We start from the raw sequence: 20,276 nt of genomic DNA, 5'->3' as shown, positions 1-20,276 counted from the left end.
TGAAAATGACTTGATGGCACACAATCAATCAATTTGTTAAAACTAAATGAAGAATAGTTAAATTAAGGCCAGTCTCTCTTCAGTCATCATTAACTTCATCATCATTAGTAGAATAGGGAGAATTTATAGTGCTGTAATGATGAACATGAACCCCTGTGTGCTGGCCTACAAGTACAATTAAGTCATTCTGGGGCAAAGCAACAATACGAGAAATGTGTGAGAATAAGAATTCCACATACTATATTTGTCCACTGTTCTTAATATGGAAAAGAAAAGATTTAGGACAAGGAAGGCACTTAATGCATTCTGCCAGAGAAAGCAGCTACGGAAAGGGCTTGGAAGTACTGGGAAACCTTTGTAAGCTGAGCTTTGCCTGCTTTTTTATCACTGGAACAGCAAAAAGAAATGAAAAACTGTAATTTGCAATATCATCATTCATATGCCCTTCCAAGGTACAGAAGTGCAAGAAGGAGTAATCGATCAGTGGATCCTTTTTTAAAGCATTTCTTCATTTTGTATACTTTAGAGGTGGCCGTGGGGATCGGACAGGTCGGTATGGTGCTGTTGAACAGATTCAGGATGAAGGTTCAGAAGGCCGGAATCAGAGGGACCATGACTACAGAGATATGGATTATCGATCCTACATGAGAGATTTCAACAGCCAGGAACCTGCAAATGATTATGATGATTCCTCCGAAGAACACAGTGTGGAGGTAAGTTGAGGGTAAAGTCTGTTTCCCGTCAGGCTTGTCTCCTGTTGATTTCATGGTCACATCCATGTCATTTTTCTCAGTAACAGTAAGGTAACGGCTTTTCTGAGTAATTGAATAACTCTGAGCCTTTGAATAACTGCTGCCGCATGGGTAAGGATCCCTCAGGCTTATGCTTCAGAATTTCTTTTCACCGTAAGGAAATCCCATGCCATTCAAAGTGCAGCTGACTGGGGAGGGCTATTGCAGGCTGTACGAAGAAATCATGTAGGACTGTATGCAGAATGATTGAAAGACACTGGAACTGGGCTTGTAGATAAGTGTCCATAAAATATTGTATCCATTTGGCAGAATGCTTGGAGGGCAACTGTAATGGTTGCCTAATCCCAAATACTCAGTCTCACAAGCTCGAGCTTAAAGATAACTGATTTATTAAAGGAATAGTATGCAAATACAGAGAAAGCTGAGAATGAGCAAAAGCACACCAAATACAAACTTAAAAGCCTTGCTTCCAACCCAGTCCCGCCCCGAGCGCTCATTAGCAACCACCCCCTCCCAGGTGCTAGCAACCGTTACATCTGCCTGGGAAAGTAACCTTGAAGAGAGTTGCAAACCCAAACAGACATTCCAAAGTAGCAAAATAAGGAGCACAGCAATAATGGAAAATACCAGCAAACGTTCAAGCATGTAAAACACGGAAGAACGGTTTGACATGTGAAACGTTACGATGTGAACAACACATTGAAATGGTGAACATGACAGCAACCATGTGATGGTACTGTGGTTGCCTGTACATTGCTAGACCTTGGCCTGCAAGACTGGGGGCTTCTTTGTCTGGGTCAGTCTTGGCCTTCCTCCCTGCTGAGCTGTTGTCTTCTGTGCTATTGTTGCCTAGGATTCTTATGAGGCCTCCTCAGGATCAGAGACCCAACACAGAAAAAGAGATAGCCCAAATGAGCACTTGGGATTTCCTGGTGATGGCGATTACCGGGACCAAGACTATCGAACTGAACAAGAAGAAGAAGAACAGAAGGCTAGCAGTATCATTATGCTGAGGATGTTGCCTCAGTCTGCCACTGAGAGTGATGTAAGTTGGTTGCTTGGGCTAAAAGGCACTTTGGGATCTTTCATTCAGGGATGGAGAACCTGTGCTGCCCCCCCCCCCGTGTTGTCGAACTCCATTGGCATGGTGGTTAGAGTTACTGGCAGCATCTGGAGAACAGCCCACCCAAGAATTCATTGACACTTCCTACTTCTTTCAGTGATTGTTACATTAAAGCCTCCTGTTACTGGCATTATTAACAGTCTCTCTGCATCTGTAGATCCGGGCCCAGCTGCAGGCACATGGATTCCAGCCCCGTGAGGTGCGGCTGATGCGAAATAAAGCCTCAGGTGAGCTCCTGTTCACAGTTTTTTCTACTCCTTTCTCTTGATATGGCTGTAATGTTTCAACTACCATTTGACACACTGCAAACTAGAGTGTGGTATGCTATGCATGTGTGCATGTGGAGCAGTTTTGCCCTGTGGCATTAAATATTCAACAGTAGTTTTTGCTGTACTGTATTTAGGGTCTGCCAATCAGTGATTAGGATCAGTCAATCTTCCAGATGTTAGCAGTGGATTCAGAAGTAGCCCTTTAAGTATTATTGTCTGTTATCAAAATCCCATAAGTGTGGGCCTCAGTGGTTCTTCTGCTGTGAGATTGGCCTGAAAAAGTAGCAGAAGATGTGGCCTGGCATTTCCAAGTTTCACTGCATTCTGCATAAGTGTGAATCTTTGGAGGTTTAGCAGTTCAGTATTGCTTTCCGTATTAAGATGAGTTCTTTCTTGTTCTCTGTCTTTCTTATTTGGCCTCTCTCTTTGAGGTAAGAGACACAAATACATGGCAAAGGATGAAGACCAACCCTTTTGGTTATATATTGCACTTTCTGTTTGGCCATATTTTATATTTTATGTTGGTGTTCCTCTTTAGATCTTTGCAGCCTAAATTAGACTCCGTTTTGAGATTGATTCTGATGAAGCAGACATTAGGGCAAATAGCCAACTTTTGATCCCACCAAGTTAACTATAATCCCCCAGGCACTTGTGATTCACCAAGAACTTAATAAACCTCCTGGCTTTTTTCTGCCTTTTTTGTGATGGGATAGAAGAATTGTCAAGCACCTGTATGAACACAGTACTTGATTAGTGAACTTGTTTGGTTTAATAGACCATAAATTGTGCCAGCCTACATTAAGGAAGATAGGTTGCCAACAAGGTGGATAGGTATGGTATATGCAAGTATAACAAGAGATCTCCTTAGTTTGCTGCAAGACAAAATGATGTAGGACTGTTCTGGGAATAAAGTAAGTTCTTTAATCAAGCAGGTAAGTATACTTCTTCTTGCCAAGGTTATTCCCGACCTATCACACACACTTGCAGGCCATGAGATAGGGCTGTGTAGCTTCTCTTTTCTCCCCCCTTCCTTTTTTTTTTTTTAAAGCAAGGCTTATGTTTTTGATTATAGTCCTCTGTATCTGCCCTTTGTTGTACAAGGCCTGAAGTGGACTGGCAGATACTGCAAGATGGAGGGTACAGAAAGGCACCCTGCTTCTATGGGCAACCAGAGGCTAAGATAAGGAAATTACAATGCAAAATGAATTTTACGTTTTCACAAGGACTGGAACTGCAGACTTTGAGAAAGAGCCCTTAAGAAGTGTAGTTTCTTGAATGTTCCCACTTAGTGGACCGGTCTTGCCTATGTCAGTTCGGTTTCCTTTAAACATTTTATCTTAATTCCAGTGCTGCTAAGGAAGAAAGTGGGAAAGCTGGCTGAAATCAGTGCCTCTTCTTTGGATTTTTAGTAAACTTCTCTCAATCTAGGCACGTTATATTAGTTGAGTTTATGTTAAATTTATGCAGGCAATATTTCTTTATCATTCTTTTTTGCAATAGAAAGGGACCTTTATTGTTTCTGTTGGACAAATGGAGCAATGAGATTGAAAGACTGATTGACTCAGAGTCATCAAATGAATGTTAAGGTTAAGATGGAATTTAAATCCAATTCTTCCAGATTCAAGTCCAACAGACTGCAGCTTTTTATCTTTGCTTGGTCCTGTTCTGTTATGTGGGGTTATTTTAACCCTTCCCAAACCTAAGCAGGGAAGTTGATAGGACAAGTGCCTTACTATTACAATAAGAAGTAGCCTCCTGCATAGATCCGTTGAATCAGCTATTGCTTAAAACATGAAAAAAAGTGCTGGATAACTGAATCTAATAGTGCTAGAAATAGATCTCTTCAAAGCCAACATTCTCTCTCCAGCCCTTATCCTTTTGGAAATACAAGCTGACTGATAAGCAGTGACCTGGGAGTTGGGACACCACAGTTCTCAATTCTAGGAAATAGAAACAACTGGATGGTTTGAGTAGCAGTGAATAGCATCTCTCCATCAAAAATACATTATTGGAATGATCAGAAGAGATGCTGGTGACCAGCATTTGAGTCTGCACCACTCCATTTTGCAACTAGGGTGCCTTTTCTGTGCCTTCCCACTCTACCTTGTTTTCTCCCCCGCGCCCTGCCCTTGCCCCATTTGGTACAGCGACAGGGGTGCGTGATGTTGGCTGGATCTGTTGACTAACACACTGCGTCTGTATCTGAATGCTGTCCTCCAGGTCAGAGCCGGGGCTTCGCCTTCGTCGAGTTTAATCACTTGCAGGACGCTACACGATGGATGGAAGCCAATCAGGTTGCTTTGCTGCACTTGAAACCCACAAGTACTGCTACTGTTAATGACCAATCTGAACACCTGGTTCATGTGACAAATCCTAGATGCCTTCCCCTTAGGAAATCACTGAACTGGGATTAGGAAGAGCAGCTAGATCTGAAAGTCAGATATCTTGCCTTGTTTACAATTCCAGGAATCAAAACAGAGTACTGGGAACTGGGTGTTTGACTTCTGGGGTCTGCCCATGACCTGAAAAAAGGGGTTCAAGAAAACAGGGTTTCAAAGTGATATTAAAAATTCAGGCAGTAAGTCAGGACTTGATTTAATTTCCACCATGGGGACGACAGTGGGATCTAACAAGTTGAGCAGGGGAACTTAGGTGCTGATCCACAATAATGGGGATTGTGGGAGATCCTAGCAGTAAGAAATGAGGCCTTGGGAAATCATGAGTCCAGTCTGTGTTCTCCTGCTCTGGAAAGATGCATGCTCAGTGTGACAAAGGCTCTGCTCTGGCAGTTTACAGCTGTAGCTGAACAGTTTGAGTAGATATGAAAGCTGGCCACCTGTCAACGGGCTGTCTTTTTCTCCATAATCTGCCAAAGATGATGACAGGAATGTGAGTTTAGAATGGAAACTTCCCTAGGAGGTTTTTTTCTCCTTTATCACAACAGCTGTCTCTTGACAGCCCCTCTGTGTGAGACCCTATTTTCTCTTCAGCACTGTAGGTTTACAGTAGAGATGTGAATGGCAACGTGCCAAGTTTTTTAGACCCAAACTGTGTCTGTTCGGACTGGTTTCAAACTCTAATCTTATTTCTAAGCGACCATAACGTGGATGAAAATGCAATCCTAGCCCCGACTGTTTGGGTTTCCCAGGGTTTATGCAGCTATGGCAGATACCTTTGCCATCTCCTTTTCTTCCTGTTCTCTTGTGTTGACCATATAGTTGGGCCATGTGTGCGCATCCCCAGTGGGAGCTGACATGTGTAGCCCAAGCATGGCTGAGATGATGCATGTTGTTCTGGATGTGGGAGGGATGTGGAAAAATTGGGTTGAGAGACATATGATGAGGGTTTCCTTTGGAGCACAGTCTGTACAACTATGTGTGAAACTGGCAGTGTTTCTCTTTGAAGGCTGGCAGTGGGCCAGAGATAGGCAAGGTTCTTGCATTTAGCAGAAAGAAGTTCTAGTCAATTAGGCCTTGACTTAGCAGCTTCTAGAAATTGGTTTTGGAAAATAGTCTGGCTTAGTGTTCTGGTCCTTATGGAGTGTATGCCCATAGTATTGGCTGATGTCCTCACCAAGTGTTGAGACCTTGCAATTGAGTAAAATAGCAGTTTTGATAGGCCATTTAGGAAATATACAGTTACAGTAGGCAGTTAAATTGGGGTATTGCCTATGGTAGAACAGAATAGAAGTCAAGTATTGAACCTCTGGGGATGTGTGTGTAGTTTAAAAACTCTCCCGAAAGTTTTCATTTTCAAAGAAACTTGCAAACAGGAGATTGAGCATTTCTCCAAGCATGCCCCTTAAAGTGGAACTTGACACTAGCGTAGCAGAGATTTTTACTGAATGAGGGAGTGGTGCCTGGGTAGGGAAATTTGCCCATTGTGGGGGCACAGTGGCACTGGGTTGGGAGAAGAGAAGAAAAGAGAAATGTTGCTAGCTGGTGGGGCAGAAGGTCAACAAAGGTTATTCTAGTGGTCTAGAGGTACTGTATAGTGGTGTCTCACAGCACGGCTGCATTTCTCTTGTCTGTTTCTCCTTTTCTTCATCTTTCTCTCTATCTCTCTCCAACACTCTCCCTCCATCACAGCAACCGGACGTCCCGGTGCCTTGGGTAGAAACAGGTGCCTTGGTCGGCCAGATTAGGTGTGCACTAGCCAAATAGCCAAGTTCCAAAACTCTCTCAGCCTATGCTCCCTTCCCTCCCTCACCCTCATCCATTCAGCTGAAGGGTTTGAACCTCTCCTTCTTTCTGCTGCGGCAGTGATGGGCACCTTCTCTCTCCTTCTGCTTCAGAGTCTCATTGGGGTGTTTCTCTCCCTGCAGCATTCCCTCACCATCCTGGGTCAGAAGGTCTCCATGCACTATAGTGACCCTAAACCCAAGATCAACGAGGACTGGCTCTGCAGCAAGGTATCTGCTTTGAATCAGTATGTAGAGGTATTCTGTCATGTGGTACTCAGAGCTGTGGGTCTGGACTGCTGTGTGAAGGATGTAGTGCTGCTGAGGGAACCAGACTGGAGGGCTCAGTGATGGCCTGGTGTTGTACTTAGAACAACGACTCTGACTTTTTCCAGTTGCAAGGGGTAAATGTTGAGTGTTAATCAGAGGCAGAAGCAATACCACCCAATTTCTATGATCAGACTCAAGATAAGTTCAGCCCTCTTGCTTATCTTGAATAGCTATGCTTCTAAAATAAGGATTTTTTTTCCTAAACATTTTTCTAAAATAAGGATTGCAAATGTTTTTGTCAAAGACTGCAGCACTAACAGGAAAATAAAAGATACAGAGAAATCAAGGAAGTTTGACTTGAGGAGCAGAGACCGAGGCATAGTAGGACAAAAGGACAGTCTTCTAGGATTATACTGAATATTTTTCAATGCTTTTCCATCACAGCCATCAGGACAAGAATTTAAGTCATGCATTTAAGGGATAGTACCAGCAGGTACAGGTGGCTCAAATTCATGGGGATCCTATTCCAATGGAATATCTGCGGATAACAAAGGCATGAAAACCACTTTACACATGCACAAAGGCTTGTTTGCTGTTTTGAGCAAGCATAAAATAACACAAAAACATGGCAAAAACTGGGATACGAGAGATAATAAATCATGGACACCAAAGTCAGGGTGTGTATTTTCCAACTATGAGTATGTGAAACCACAGATACCAAGGCCTTAGATAATGAGAGCCACCTGTATTTGTGATTTTGCAGTAAGGGACATATCTTGATAGGGAAACACTTTTTAAAAGTGTATGCCATGGATGACATTTACTTGAAATTAAAGATGAAGTCTTTTTTCTCAACAGTGTGGAGTTCAGAATTTCAAGCGCAGAGAGAAGTGCTTCAAGTGTGGCATTCCCAGATCTGGTAAGATTAATAGCCCAGTCCTTTTAGCTCCATATGTGCCTATAGAAACCATGCTAATTTTTCCCCCCCATTTCATCACCCTCCAATTTGCAACAGAAGCTGAGCAGAAGCTACCCCCTGGTGGTCGTTTAGATCAGCTAGTGGCGTTATCAGGGCGTGAACTCAGCCAAGGCCTTCTGCCTCTCCCGCAGCCATACCAGGTGTCAGCAGCTCTGTCCACTCAGCCTGTGGCCCCCATATCTGAACCATGTGCAGAGAATGCTAATGACAGTGAGTATAGAGTTTGATATATAACTGCAATAAAGTCATTTAGTTTTCATGGTGTTTCCCCTATGAAACTGTTAATTGTTATAGAGGAGAGTGTTGAGATTAATTAATTAGGTTTCCTCACTGATTTGCTAACTTGAAAACATCAAGGTTCCAAGGAAGGTTCCATAATATTTTAGATAGCTGAATTTTTGTGTGCAGGCTTAGGAGTAGGTTGGCAGGCCCAACTTGGCTGTAAAATGGAAATTGGCTGGTTTAATCAGTCTAGCTTTTAAATGTAATTACTAGCTCTAGTAAAAGAGTTTGGTAGATTGGTAAACTTGGTTGACAAATAGGGGGAAATGTGCTAATGAGTAGATATTTTATAGTAGGTTTCAAAATCTTATACTGAAGAAGGTGCCTGCAAAGGTAGATTTTGCTACCAGAATGGATTGGGTCAGCTGTTTTTGAAAGTAATCTGATAGCAGGGCTTGGAATTGTCAGTGGTTTGAAACAGTTGAGAACTTACAAAAAAGTGGAGGCATATGATACAGGCTGAGGGTTTGCAGAGTGAAGACAGTTTATGAAAACTAGAAAAGTATGTGACTGCAGTGAGCTGAATACACAAACACACACAAACACAAATAAATAAAACAGTGATATACTTCATCACTGTTGCCTTCTTCCCTTTCTTCCCTTCTCCTGTTGAGGAACAATATACCACAGCTTGTTATTTGATAAGAGATGTTTTTTCCCCTCCAACAGGAGCAGAAGATAGTTGCAATAGCAGTAAGAAAACTGAGTAAGGAAAGAAGTTCTCTGTAACTGAATGCTTATCTGCCCTTCCACTATTTCATGCTATTGCTGAGAAAGGAGACATGTCATAGTCTAGTATCTGAAATGAAAAAAAGGTCATCCTCCTGACTTGAACAACTGGTTGGAAGGCTGTTGTTGCCCATCAGAAGCTGTTAACAAAGGGAAGCAGCCAGCCAGTAACAGCAGCATATATCAGAATTCAAAGATCTGCAACTGCCATACATACATTAACAGGCTAGCAAAGAGGGCTCACAGTGTCGTGTAAGCCTTTTAATACAGGTCTGGTTTGTTTTCTTCCTGTATTTAACAGAAAACGATGATACAGAATTAGGTTTCCTTTATAGCCACAAAGACAAGAGTCCTAGGAGCCGGGTGGCATATAAGTTTTATTTATTTATTATTTAGAAAGGAAGCCAAACTTTTATGGGCTTTTACTAATAGTATTTTCTTAGCTGTGTGGAGTTTTAAATCCCTTCAGCTGAAAATTCAAATGTACTTGAAAGAGTCTACAATTCCAACTACCATGCTGTTTCTTATTCTGCCAGCCATTATCTTGCGAAACCTGAATCCGCATAGCACGATGGACTCCATCTTAAGTGCCTTGGCGCCATATGCAGTTCTCTCCTCATCGAATGTCCGTGTCATTAAAGACAAGCAGACACAGCTCAATCGTGGTTTTGCTTTCATTCAGCTCTCCACTATTGTGGTGAGTGCAACAAATAGTACGTGTGGCAGTTCAGTATTGCTTTAGAGGTTGGTCATGGGAACAGTGGGCTTTAGGAATATCTTAGAAGAAAGAGCTTAATTGAACTTTTAGTCTGAGGAAGGCCAAGGAGAAGCTGTAGAGGACCTTATGGGCTCAAAGCATCATCTCCCTCCCTTCTACTAACTACAGCTAGACTTAGGGGAAGAAAACAGAAAAGGGCACAAAAGTAATATAGACTAAATTATTTCAGTGACTGGTTTTGCAGTTTATATACTTCATGGGGAAGTAAGCATACTAATACATTCCTATAACAATTTAATACTGGGAGCAAAACACAACCTTTGTGCAACCTTGGACCACCGTCCAAAACCTTTTGTGTATCAAGTCCATGTACTATTTTTGCTATAGAATTATCTGTAGTACAAATTGGAGAATGGAGGTGGGGATTAATAGATTTTGTTCACCTCTAATTGTGCACCCTTGATGAAATCACTAAAGACTAAATGCCAGTGGGACTTGTGCTTTTCTGGGTAGATGGAAAACAACTCTGTGAGATAGGCTGGACTGAGACCGAGGAATCAAAGATACCCAGTGATCCTCTGTGGCTGAATGGGAACTTGTATGTGGTATTCCTGATTCATCACCTTAACGCACTTAATACCATACCAAGCAAACGGTATCTGTTGGTCCTTCTGAGGGTTTAATTTCTTGTCCTTTTCTCTCTCAGGAGGCAGCTCAGTTGCTGCAGATCCTTCAGGCCCTGCATCCACCACTGAACATTGATGGCAAGACAATTAATGTGGAATTTGCAAAAGGTTCCAAACGGTGGGTAAGAAGTCCTTTGCCAGGAATTGGGTCTTCTCTTTGTGTAGGAATACTAGAGTTGTCGGGAGTTGGGTGGGTACAAGTTGAATAAAATAAAATTAAAAAATTCTTTATCCCCTTGCAGGGACCTAAGTTCATCAGATGGAAACCGCATCAGTGCTGCTTCAGTAGCCAGCACTGCCATTGCAGCTGCACAGTGGGCTATCTCACAGGTAACTGATTGAGGGAAGAGAAGGGTAAGAAGGTTGAACTGGTTTTGGACAGAGGAGGGAGGAGGGACTTTTTCTCTCCTCTCCTCAAACTTATTCTGGACAATCTTCTGACTTGTTAGAGCACTTCTGGACAGGAGGGGGCTAAAAATATCAAATATTTTAATCTGTAGTCATTTTAGTCTAATTGTAAACCGCCCAGAGTCGCTCTTTGAGTGAGATGGGTGGTGACGAAATTTGAAATATAAAATAAAATAAAAATTTAAGCGTATTCTGTGCAGCAGCAGAAATGCTTTTTTACATGCAGTAATATACAGTGAATTTCTACCACTGATTCAGAACAAGCTAAGAAATATATTTAACATTACAAAGCCTTGTGCTGTAAAATAATTATTTTTAAAAAGAAGAAAACATCTGTGTCCAACAGTTTGAAGCTCTTTTTTATTTCTGTGTGGGAAAGAAGTGTAATTGCTGCCCTGCCTTAGTAATAGATTTCCTCTTACTTGGTCTTCCCAATAGGCATCGCAGGGTCGTGAGGCCTCCTGGGCTACTCAGGATGAGCAGTCTGTAGATTATGGCTACTACCAGCACGATGAACCCTACAGTGCTCAAGAGGCCAGCGTGTACTCCCAGGGATACCTGAAAGGGTCCCAGTCTCAGTCTGGCACCTCTGGGACAGCAGCTGTTGGGAAGGCAGACAAGAGCCAGGGGGAGGGATCCGTGGCAGGTAAGCTCCTCTGCCGCCACCTCCTCCTCTCTCACTGGTGGGATGTTTTGTACCTCCTGACTGACTGGCTGCTTTGCCTCCCTGACTCTCCCCTCGTGAAATAGCCGAGGCATCACAGGAGCCCGGGGTGCCAGGTATTGATCCCATGCCTGTCCTACCAACTTTCCCTCGTGCCACCCAGAACACAGCTGTGCCGGCCGCGTACCAGACAACGGGAAGCTCCGAAGGGGCCAGCCCAGCCCAAGGAAACGCTGCCGTTGCACAGGTACAATTGGGGTGATGAGGTGCACATGTTAAAGGAGGCTTTATGCTCTGTGCGCCAGCTGACCCAACCTCTCTCCCTGCCCGCTCTTTTCCCTGTTCTCAGTCGTACACCATCGTCTCCCCAGCTGTGTTGAAGCCTGATGTGCCTAATGCTGCCCAGCCCTCCGGTGCAACTCCCAGCATGTCCACCAGCACTTCGAGTTTGCCTGGGTCTGCTGGACAGGAACCTTACACACAGTACCGTGAGTGATGGAGGGAGGAAGGACTGGGGTATGTTCAGGTCTTGGGAGCAGGGAGCCAGCTGGGAGCGGGTGGAGAGCAGACCTAGACTGCCAGCTCTCCCTGGCCGTGCTGCCGCTCTCGCTCACCGATCTCTCTCTTTCTGGCCGCCAGCTGTCCCAGATGTCTCCACGTATCAGTATGATGAAAGCTCTGGCTACTATTATGATCCTCTGACTGGCCTCTACTATGACCCTAATTCCCAGGTGAGTTGTCTGTCTTTGGGCAGACTTTGTTACTTCCTGCATGTGGCAAAGAGAGGAGAGCAATGAGCCGAAAGCCAGGCTCATTTTGTAGTGCTACGATAGCTGGTCCTAGCAACTGGACGGCTTAGCGCTCAACTTTCGTGACGTGCTGCAGTATCAAAAGATGTGCCGTGTCCACGTTTCTTCCCAGTATTACTACAACGCGCAGACGCAGCAGTATCTGTACTGGGAAAGCGAGAGGTGCACTTATGTCCCAGCCTCGGACCAGGCGCCCGACGGCCACAAGGACGGTGGCAGCTCGGGCAGTGGCAGCAGCAAGGAGGGAAAAGAGAAGAAGGAGAAGCATAAGACCAAGACAGCCCAGCAGGTGAGAACTGCCCTTTTTTCTCGTGCGGCCTTCCTCCCTCTCTCCACCTTCGAATTCTGCGTGTTTCCCACCTGAAGAGCCCTTTGGGTTCTTCTTGCGAGCTGGTGATCTTGCTTCTGCGGTTATAGTTCTGTCTTGGCCTGGTTAGAAGGCTCTGCCTTCTCCCTCAAAGAATATGTATTCCTCCTCAGTCTGGGCCACTGAGGAACAGTTGCATAGAGAAGGACTTCGCACCGTGAAAAAGTTTTTATTTTCCAAAACAGGAAAAAATACTCCATGGTCCCATGACTGGAAACAGTTGCAAGCCATCCCATACTGGAAGAGCATTTCCCTCCTGTGGGGAGGGGGAGAGAAGGCAGTGCACTCTGGAGCCCTTTTGATAGAAACTTAGCCCTCTCTTTCAGTCTTGTTAACATTCCTGCTCTTCTGAAGGTAGCCTATCTTCTCAACGTGAAATGAGAGCTCATTCCTCCTTGTTTTTTCCTTGTCCCCTGCGCCTTCCCTTCTTTTTTATGGACGGTCCTCCAGATTGCAAAGGATATGGAGCGCTGGGCCCGCAGCCTCAATAAACAGAAGGAGAACTTCAAAAACAGCTTTCAGCCAGTCTCCTCCATACGAGAGGATGAAAGGCGGGAATCGGCCACAGCTGATGCTGGCTATGCTATCCTTGAGAAAAAGGTAAAATTTGTGGGGAACTCACCATTAAACCAGGAATATATCTGTAGCTAATTTTTGACAATTTAAACAAAACCATTCTGATAGTTACTAAAGGTATGAACACAGATTCATCAGCATTCTTTAATTAGTAAAGAAATATATTGGATATTACTTCAGCATTGAAGTACATATATTGTACAATTGCTGTTGCAACGTGGTATTTTGTACACTTTAAAAAAAAAGATATTACAACCATGCAGAGATAGAGGATGAGTGGTTATACTTACTTGAGTTTATGTTCATTATTATGCAAGGTCCTGAACAGCCTCCTTGTGTAGCTTGATGGACTGGTTTGACTGCTGAGCAGAAAAAAATGTACTTTCATGTGGAAAAATGATTACCTTCAACACTTAACTGTTTTCTTCTGTGTGTTCTTAGGGGGCACTGGCTGAGAGGCAGCATAGTGGCATGGACTTGTCCAAGCTTACTAGTGATGACAGACTGGTAAGCCTTTCCTCTCGACTTTCTAACTTAAAACTTAAACTTTCTAGATTTTCACTCTGTGCAGAAGAATGGGTAAGAGTGCAGAGATTCTACAAATCATGCTTGTGAGTTCTCTCAAGGATGGGAGAATATCTAATATGCTGAGGTATAAAATAAGAGATAACCACAGTGTTTATGTATCATGGGAAGTCTTGAACACAAGAGCTCTCAGAGCTGAAAGCTGTTTCTGAGATAATCCAGAACAGCGGGGATTCATTAAATTGAAGAAGGTTGCCCTGGATTATGGCAATAGTTCTGATTCTGGCATGTAACTCTCCCCACTTGCAGAGTCCACCACGGGGCTTAGTGGCTGCCTACAGCGGTGAAAGCGACAGTGAGGAGGAGCAAGAGAAGACAGCCGATCGGGAGGAGAAATTAACTGATTGGCACAAACTGGCTTGCCTGCTTTGTCGCAGACAGTTTCCCAGCAAGGAGGCACTTATTCGTCACCAACAGCTCTCGGGGTTACACAAGGTATGCAGCTGATAAGAGTGTATCACTTTCAGTACAATCAGCAATAGCAACCAACTAGACTACTTGGGTTAGGGAGGCCATGGAGGCATTTTGTGATGATTCTGGTTCTTCCCAGACAGAGCTTTAATACTTCGACCATGCAAGATCCAGCTAAATGCCACAGCTCCTCAGCAGCTATATGAAATGAATGGCAGATCATCTAGATTGTGGGGGTTCCGTACTGTCCATAAATTGATAGAAAACAACTCCGTTCTTGTCAACAAGCCATGAGGAGACTGGTTGTTTTGAATTTTGTTGTTTATTCGTTTAGTCGCTTCCGACTCTTCGTGACTTCATGGACCAGCCCACGCCAGAGCTTCCTGTCGGTCGTCAACACCCCCAGCTCCCCCAGGGACGAATCCGTCACCTCTAGAATATCATCCATCCACCTTGCCCTTGGTCGGCCCCTCTTCCTTTTGCCCTCCACTCTCCCTAGCATCAGCATCTTCTCCAGGGTGTCCTGTCTTCTCATTATGTGGCCAAAGTATTTCAGTTTTGCCTTTAATATCATTCCCTCAAGTGAGCAGTCTGGCTTTATTTCCTGGAGGATGGACCGGTTTGATCTTCTTGCAGTCCAAGGCACTCTCAGAATTTTCCTCAACACCACAGTTCAAAAGCATCTATCTTCCTTCTCTCAGCCTTCCTTATGGTCCAGCTCTCGCAGCCATATGTTACTACGGGGAACACCATTGCTTTAACTATGCGGACCTTTGTTGTCAGTGAGATGTCTCTGCTCTTAACTATTTTATAGAGATTTGTCATTGCTCTTCTCCCAAGGATTAAGCGTCTTCTGATTTCCTGACTGCAGTCAGCATCCTCAGTAATCTTCATGCCTAGAAATACAAAGTCTTTCACTTCTACATTTTCTCCCTCTATTTGCCAGTTATCAATCAAGCTGGTTGCCATAATCTTGGTTTTTTTGAGGTTTAGCTGCAAGCCAGCTTTTGCACTTTCTTCTTTCACCTTCATCATAAGGCTCCTCAGTTCCTTTTCGCTTTCAGCCATCAAAGTGGTATCATCTGCATATCTGAGATTGTTAATGTTTCTTCCAGCGATTTTAACTCCAGCCTTGGATTCCTCAAGCCCAGCTTGTCGCATGATGTGTTCTGCGTACAAGTTGAATAGGTAGGGTGAGAGGATACAGCCCTGCCGTACTCCTTTCCCAACCTTAAACCAGTCCGTTGTTCTGTGGTCTGTTCTTACTGTTGCTACTTGGTCGTTATACAGATTTTTCAGGAGGCAGACAAGATGACTTGGTATCCCCATACCACTAAGAGCTTGCCACAATTTGTTATGGTCCACACAGTCAAAGGCTTTAGAATAGTCAATAAAACAGAAATAGATGTTTTTCTGAAACTCCCTGGCTTTTTCCATTATCCAGCGGATATTGGCAATTTGATCCCTAGTTCCTCTGCCTTTTCTAAACCCAGCTTGTACATCTGGCCATTCTCGCTCCATGAATTGCTGAAGTCTACCTTGCAGGATCTTGAGCATTACCTTGCTGGCATGTGAAATGAGTGCCACTGTTCGATAGTTTGAACATTCTTTCGTGTCCCCCTTTTTTGGTATGGGGATATAAGTTGATTTTTTCCAATCTGATGGCCATTCTTGTGTTTTCCAAATTTGCTGGCATATAGCATGCATTACCTTGACAGCATCATCTTGCAAGATTTTGAACAGTTCAGCTGGGATGCCGTTGTCTCCTGCTGCCTTGTTATTAGCAATGCTTCTTAAGGCCCACTCAACCTCACTCTTCAGGATGTCTGGCTCTAGCTCACTGACCATACCGTCAAAGCTATCCCCATATTGTTATCCTTCCTATACAGGTCTTCTGTATATTCTTGCCACCTTTTCTTGATCTCTTCTTCTTCTGTTAGGTCCTTGCCATCTTTGTTTTTGATCATACCCATTTTTGCCTGGAATTTACCTCTGATGTTTCTAATTTTCTGGAAGAGGTCTATTGTCCTTCCTATTCTATTGTCTTCTTCCACTTCCACGCATTGCTTGTTTAAAAATAATTCCTTATCTCTTCTGGCTAACCTCTGGAATTTTGCATTTAATTGGGCACATCTCCCCCTATCACTGTTGCCTTTTGCTTTCCTTCTTTCTTGGGCTACTTCTAGTGTCTCAGCAGACATCCATTTTGCCTTCTTGGTTTTCTCTTTCTTTGGGATGTATTTTGTTGCCGCCTCCTGAACAATGTTGCGGACTTCTGTCCATAGTTCTTCCGGGACCCTATCTACTAAGTCCAGTCCCTTAAATCTATTCCTCACCTCCACTGCATATTCCTTAGGAACATTAGTGAGCTCATATCTAGCTGATCTGTGGGTCTTCCCTAATCTCTTTAGTCTGATCCTAAATTGTGCAAGAAGAAGTTCGTGATCTGAACTACAGTCAGCTCCAGGCCTTGTTTTTACCGACTGTACAGATGTCCGCTACCTTTGGCTGCAAAGGATGTAGTCAATCTGATTTCGATATTGTCCATCTGGTGAAGTCCATGTATAAAGCTGTCTCTTAGGTTGTTGGAAGAGAGTGTTTGTCATGCAGAGTGAGTTGTCTTGGCAAAATTCTATCAGCCTATGTCCTGCTTCATTTTGTTCTCCCAGGCCATGCTTACCTGTAATTCCAGGTGTCATTTGACTGCCCACCTTAGCATTCCAGTCTCCTGTGATGAAAATAACATCTCTTTTTGGTGTGTTGTCCAGTAGGTGCTGCAGATCCTCATAGAACTGCTCTCAGCTTCTTCAGCATCTGTGGTTGGGGCGTATATTTGGATCACTGTGATGTTAGATGGCTTGCCCTGAATTCGAATTGAGATCATTCTATCATTTTTGGGATTGTATCCAAGCACTGCTTTAGCCACTTTACTATTAATTATGAAGGCTACTCCATTTCTTCTATGGTCCTCTTGTCCACAGTAGTAGATCTGGTGGTCATCTGATGTGAAGTGGCCCATTCCAGTCCATTTCAGTTCACTGACGCCCAAAATGTCTATCTTTAATCTTGACATCTCACCAACAACCACATCCAATTTGCCCTGGCTCATAGATCTTACATTCCAGGTTCCAATGGTGTGTTGATCCTTAGAACATCGGATTCGCCGTTCACCACCAGCACCGTCGGCCGCTAGCCGTCCTTTTGGCTTTGAGCTAGCTGCGTCATCACGTCTGGGGCTAGTTGAGCTCATCCTCTGTTCCTCCCCAGTAGCATTTTCACCATCTTCCAACCTGGGGGTCTCATCTTCCGATGGTATACCGACATATCTCTGGTTGTACTGATCCATTTAGTTTTCACGGCAAGAATACTGGGGTGGGTTGCCATTACCTTCCCCAGGGATCGCATTTAGTCTGACCTCTCTGTCACGACCTTCCCGTCTTGGGTGGCCCTTCATGGTTTAGCTCATGGCATCATTGAGGTGCTCAAGCTCCAGCACCACGACAAGATAACGATCCTTTGCTGAAGTGTTTTGAATTAGTATTATTTATTTATGGCCTAAGACGAATCATAAAAGCAAATTACAATAGATACAGTAAATAAAAGAATAAGATTAGATTAAAAACCTGAAACAGTTAATAATGTGAAAAAGGCGCTGGGTGATTTATAAGTCATTGCTGTCAATAAGAATTTTGCAACTTTCTTAAAGGTTTCTGAGAATTGATCAAACAGGAGAGCTGCAACCTCATAATAGCAGGAGCAAGTGGAATTACTGACAGTGGGAGCTAGCAGTTTTGATCGCCATGGGGTATATAACAGGCATGTCAGTAACACGTGTGATGTAGATGCAACCTCTGCATCTGAGCACAGGCAAGGGTGGCTTCCATACAGAAAGTGAATCTGTTTTCTGGTGCTTGTCCAGATGGGTAGTACCCCAGTTTGTGCCAGAGGAAGAAGTCTCCAGTGAGGAACATGTAAGATATTAAAGAAATACCTAGAGACTGTCCATGGAGGAGGGGCAATTATGTTGTAGAAAAGATGGGAAACACTGGTTCCTTCAATATGAATATATCCCAAATCCTACACTTCGATTCAGCCAGTTTTATCCCAGCCAAGGGGAGAACATGTCAGCAGGGAATGCCAAATCGTCGTTCCTGTGTCTCCTTGGGGTGCAGCCAAGCCTGTCTAGCAAGGTGAGATGGGCCAGGAAAGTTCCCCAAAAGGGTTGCTTCAGGTAGAATTTTGAGTCGGCAAAGTCTTAATTGAGCCCCAAAGAGGATGCAGCCTAATTCTATCTGTATTATGAGATAGCATCTGAGACAGTGATGGGCAAAATAGGTACAAATAAATAGGAAGTTTAATCTGGATAAAACAGTATAGTTTTATGAGGACGGCTTATCCAGGCATGCAGTTTGCTTTGGTTAAATTGTATTCCTCTTGAAGGATCAAATACTACAAGCTTAGATGTGCTGCTGAATCTGACTTTGCTCCTGAATACATCTGGTGGCTTTGTCTAGTGTGCTCTTGCCAGCTTGTAGGTGTATTAACTGCAGTTGTTTGTGGAGAAAGCAGACTTGGATTTCTTGGTAATGAATGCCTCAGTTTGATTGACTAGATGCCAGACAGAAGACTTTAAGAGACTGAAAAGGGGCCAAGTGAACAGAAAAGGCATGTTGATTTGCTTAAGTTGCCCCTATGTTACAATGTAATTCCCTGCTTCATTGGGGGAAATTTCCTAAATGGAGCCTACAACTATTACATGTTACTTTATATTCAGTGTTTGGCAATTGAAGCTAGGTCTAAGTGAAATGTGGTACCAAGCTTAGTTCAAATTGCTGTTGAACCAAAGTCTGGATGCAAATGATTAAAGGCTTCTCCCCTTGTACCTGAAACTGCATATGAGCTTAGATTTGCCTCGAGAGTGAAAGTGGACCTCTGCGTGCCCCGTCCGAAGTGAGGCTTGTGGGGCTGCATAGAGAGCATTCTGGGTTGAGTTTGGATCCCTCTTCAGTTGGGTTTAGAGGCAATCTGAAGATGTTTGCTCCAGCAGGCCTTTCATCGATATAGTTTTTTTATACCTATATATTTTTAATTTGCTGTCATTTATTTCCATAATACTTCCTGCCTTCAGTGCTTCAGGAATGAGGTCTTAAGCTGGAATTATAAACATGATACTGCTAGTATAGAAATGATTGCATGTGCCTGGGAGCAATGTGGGTCTCCAGAAAGTGTTTTGATTCCACCCCCACCCCCACCCCTCCCCCTCCCCCTGATCTTTCTGTTCTTTTCTCCCACGCAGCAAAATTTGGAGATTCACCGACGGGCACATTTGTCAGAGCAAGAGCTTGAGGCACTTGAAAAGAATGACATGGAGGTATAATGGTTGGGACAGATAACGGGGGGCACCAGAAGCGAATGTAATATGAGAAGCATCTCATCAGCTAACACTGTCCCTTCCTCACTATTGTCAGATGAAGTATCGAGATCGCGCAGCTGAACGAAGGGAGAAATATGGTGTTCCTGAGCCACCAGAACCCAAGAAAAGAAAATATTCAGCGGTGACCCCAGCCACTGTGTAAGTTTTGCGCCGTGTAGGAGAGCCATGCTTCACTTTTAGAAGAGCTTGCTCTTCTTAGCAAAGAGAAAAGTGTCCTTTGCCTCAGTCACATTAGAAACGTGCCCTTTGCCTCGTTGCGTTGGGCCGTTTTCTTTGACCTTGACTGACAGGAGAGAGCACAGAATCACCTTAACTCTTTACTTCAACCCCTCCCCCATTGGCAACAGGGATTTTGAACAACCAACACGAGACGGACTTGGAAGCGACAACATCGGCAGCCGCATGCTGCAGGCCATGGGTTGGAAAGAGGGCAGCGGGTTGGGTCGCAAGAAACAGGGTATTGTAACCCCCATTGAGGTAACTTTTCAGATTGCTCTATATGTAAAAAAACAAATTTCATATTCTGGAAGGGCCTTCAGTCTCTCCAGTTGCTTTCTCTTCTTGTATACCAGCTTTGCATAAAGGGAAACTCTTTAAGTCTTCTTACACAGCATTAGAGCTTTGAAAGATCAATGTATATGCATAGCTGCCTTGTGTTTCTTCTGTCCCAAATACAACACTGTCTATTAAAAGGAAATTGCTATGATAGCTAGGAATTAAGACTGTTAGAAAAACAGAAATTGGGAGCAAGAAGAGAACTGTTTCCACAAGAAGAGAGTTAGTACTGCGGTTGGGCGGCATTAATAAAAAGATGGTCTAGAGCAGTGTTTCTCAACCTTGGCAGCTTGGAGGTGTGTGGACATCAATTCCCAGAATTCCCCAGCCAGCAAAGCAAAGCTGGCTGGGGAATTCTGGGAGTTGAAGTCCAGACATCTTCAAACTGCCAAGGTTGAGAAACACTGCTCTAGAGAAAATATGGCATCTTACAGCGTAGGGCAAAGAGTGTATCTGTGGTGAAGGTTTGTTTTTTCCTT

The 20,276-nt window shown here is 43.8% G+C and overlaps 1 protein-coding gene across 1 annotated transcript in view; it reads left to right on the top strand.

The window, feature by feature from the left end:
* RBM10 (RNA binding motif protein 10) overlaps positions 1–20,276 on the top strand; it is a 31,881-nt gene that overhangs the window by 11,290 nt on the left and 315 nt on the right. The window contains exons 3-23 of the mRNA XM_063294043.1: positions 527–713; positions 1,606–1,797; positions 2,033–2,102; positions 4,365–4,438; positions 6,469–6,555; positions 7,453–7,513; positions 7,610–7,783; positions 9,121–9,281; positions 10,009–10,106; positions 10,231–10,318; positions 10,835–11,042; positions 11,147–11,307; positions 11,410–11,548; positions 11,700–11,791; positions 11,982–12,158; positions 12,687–12,836; positions 13,254–13,319; positions 13,647–13,832; positions 19,105–19,179; positions 19,277–19,380; positions 19,590–19,719. Of these exons, the coding sequence (XP_063150113.1) occupies positions 527–713; positions 1,606–1,797; positions 2,033–2,102; positions 4,365–4,438; positions 6,469–6,555; positions 7,453–7,513; positions 7,610–7,783; positions 9,121–9,281; positions 10,009–10,106; positions 10,231–10,318; positions 10,835–11,042; positions 11,147–11,307; positions 11,410–11,548; positions 11,700–11,791; positions 11,982–12,158; positions 12,687–12,836; positions 13,254–13,319; positions 13,647–13,832; positions 19,105–19,179; positions 19,277–19,380; positions 19,590–19,719 (2,680 nt within the window). The remainder of the gene's footprint in view (positions 1–526; positions 714–1,605; positions 1,798–2,032; positions 2,103–4,364; positions 4,439–6,468; positions 6,556–7,452; positions 7,514–7,609; positions 7,784–9,120; positions 9,282–10,008; positions 10,107–10,230; positions 10,319–10,834; positions 11,043–11,146; positions 11,308–11,409; positions 11,549–11,699; positions 11,792–11,981; positions 12,159–12,686; positions 12,837–13,253; positions 13,320–13,646; positions 13,833–19,104; positions 19,180–19,276; positions 19,381–19,589; positions 19,720–20,276) is intronic.

This window comes from Candoia aspera, chromosome 2 (assembly GCF_035149785.1).
Source record: "Candoia aspera isolate rCanAsp1 chromosome 2, rCanAsp1.hap2, whole genome shotgun sequence".
Taxonomy (NCBI): Eukaryota; Metazoa; Chordata; class Lepidosauria; order Squamata; family Boidae; genus Candoia; species Candoia aspera.
This window is presented reverse-complemented; position numbering and strand designations above follow the sequence as displayed.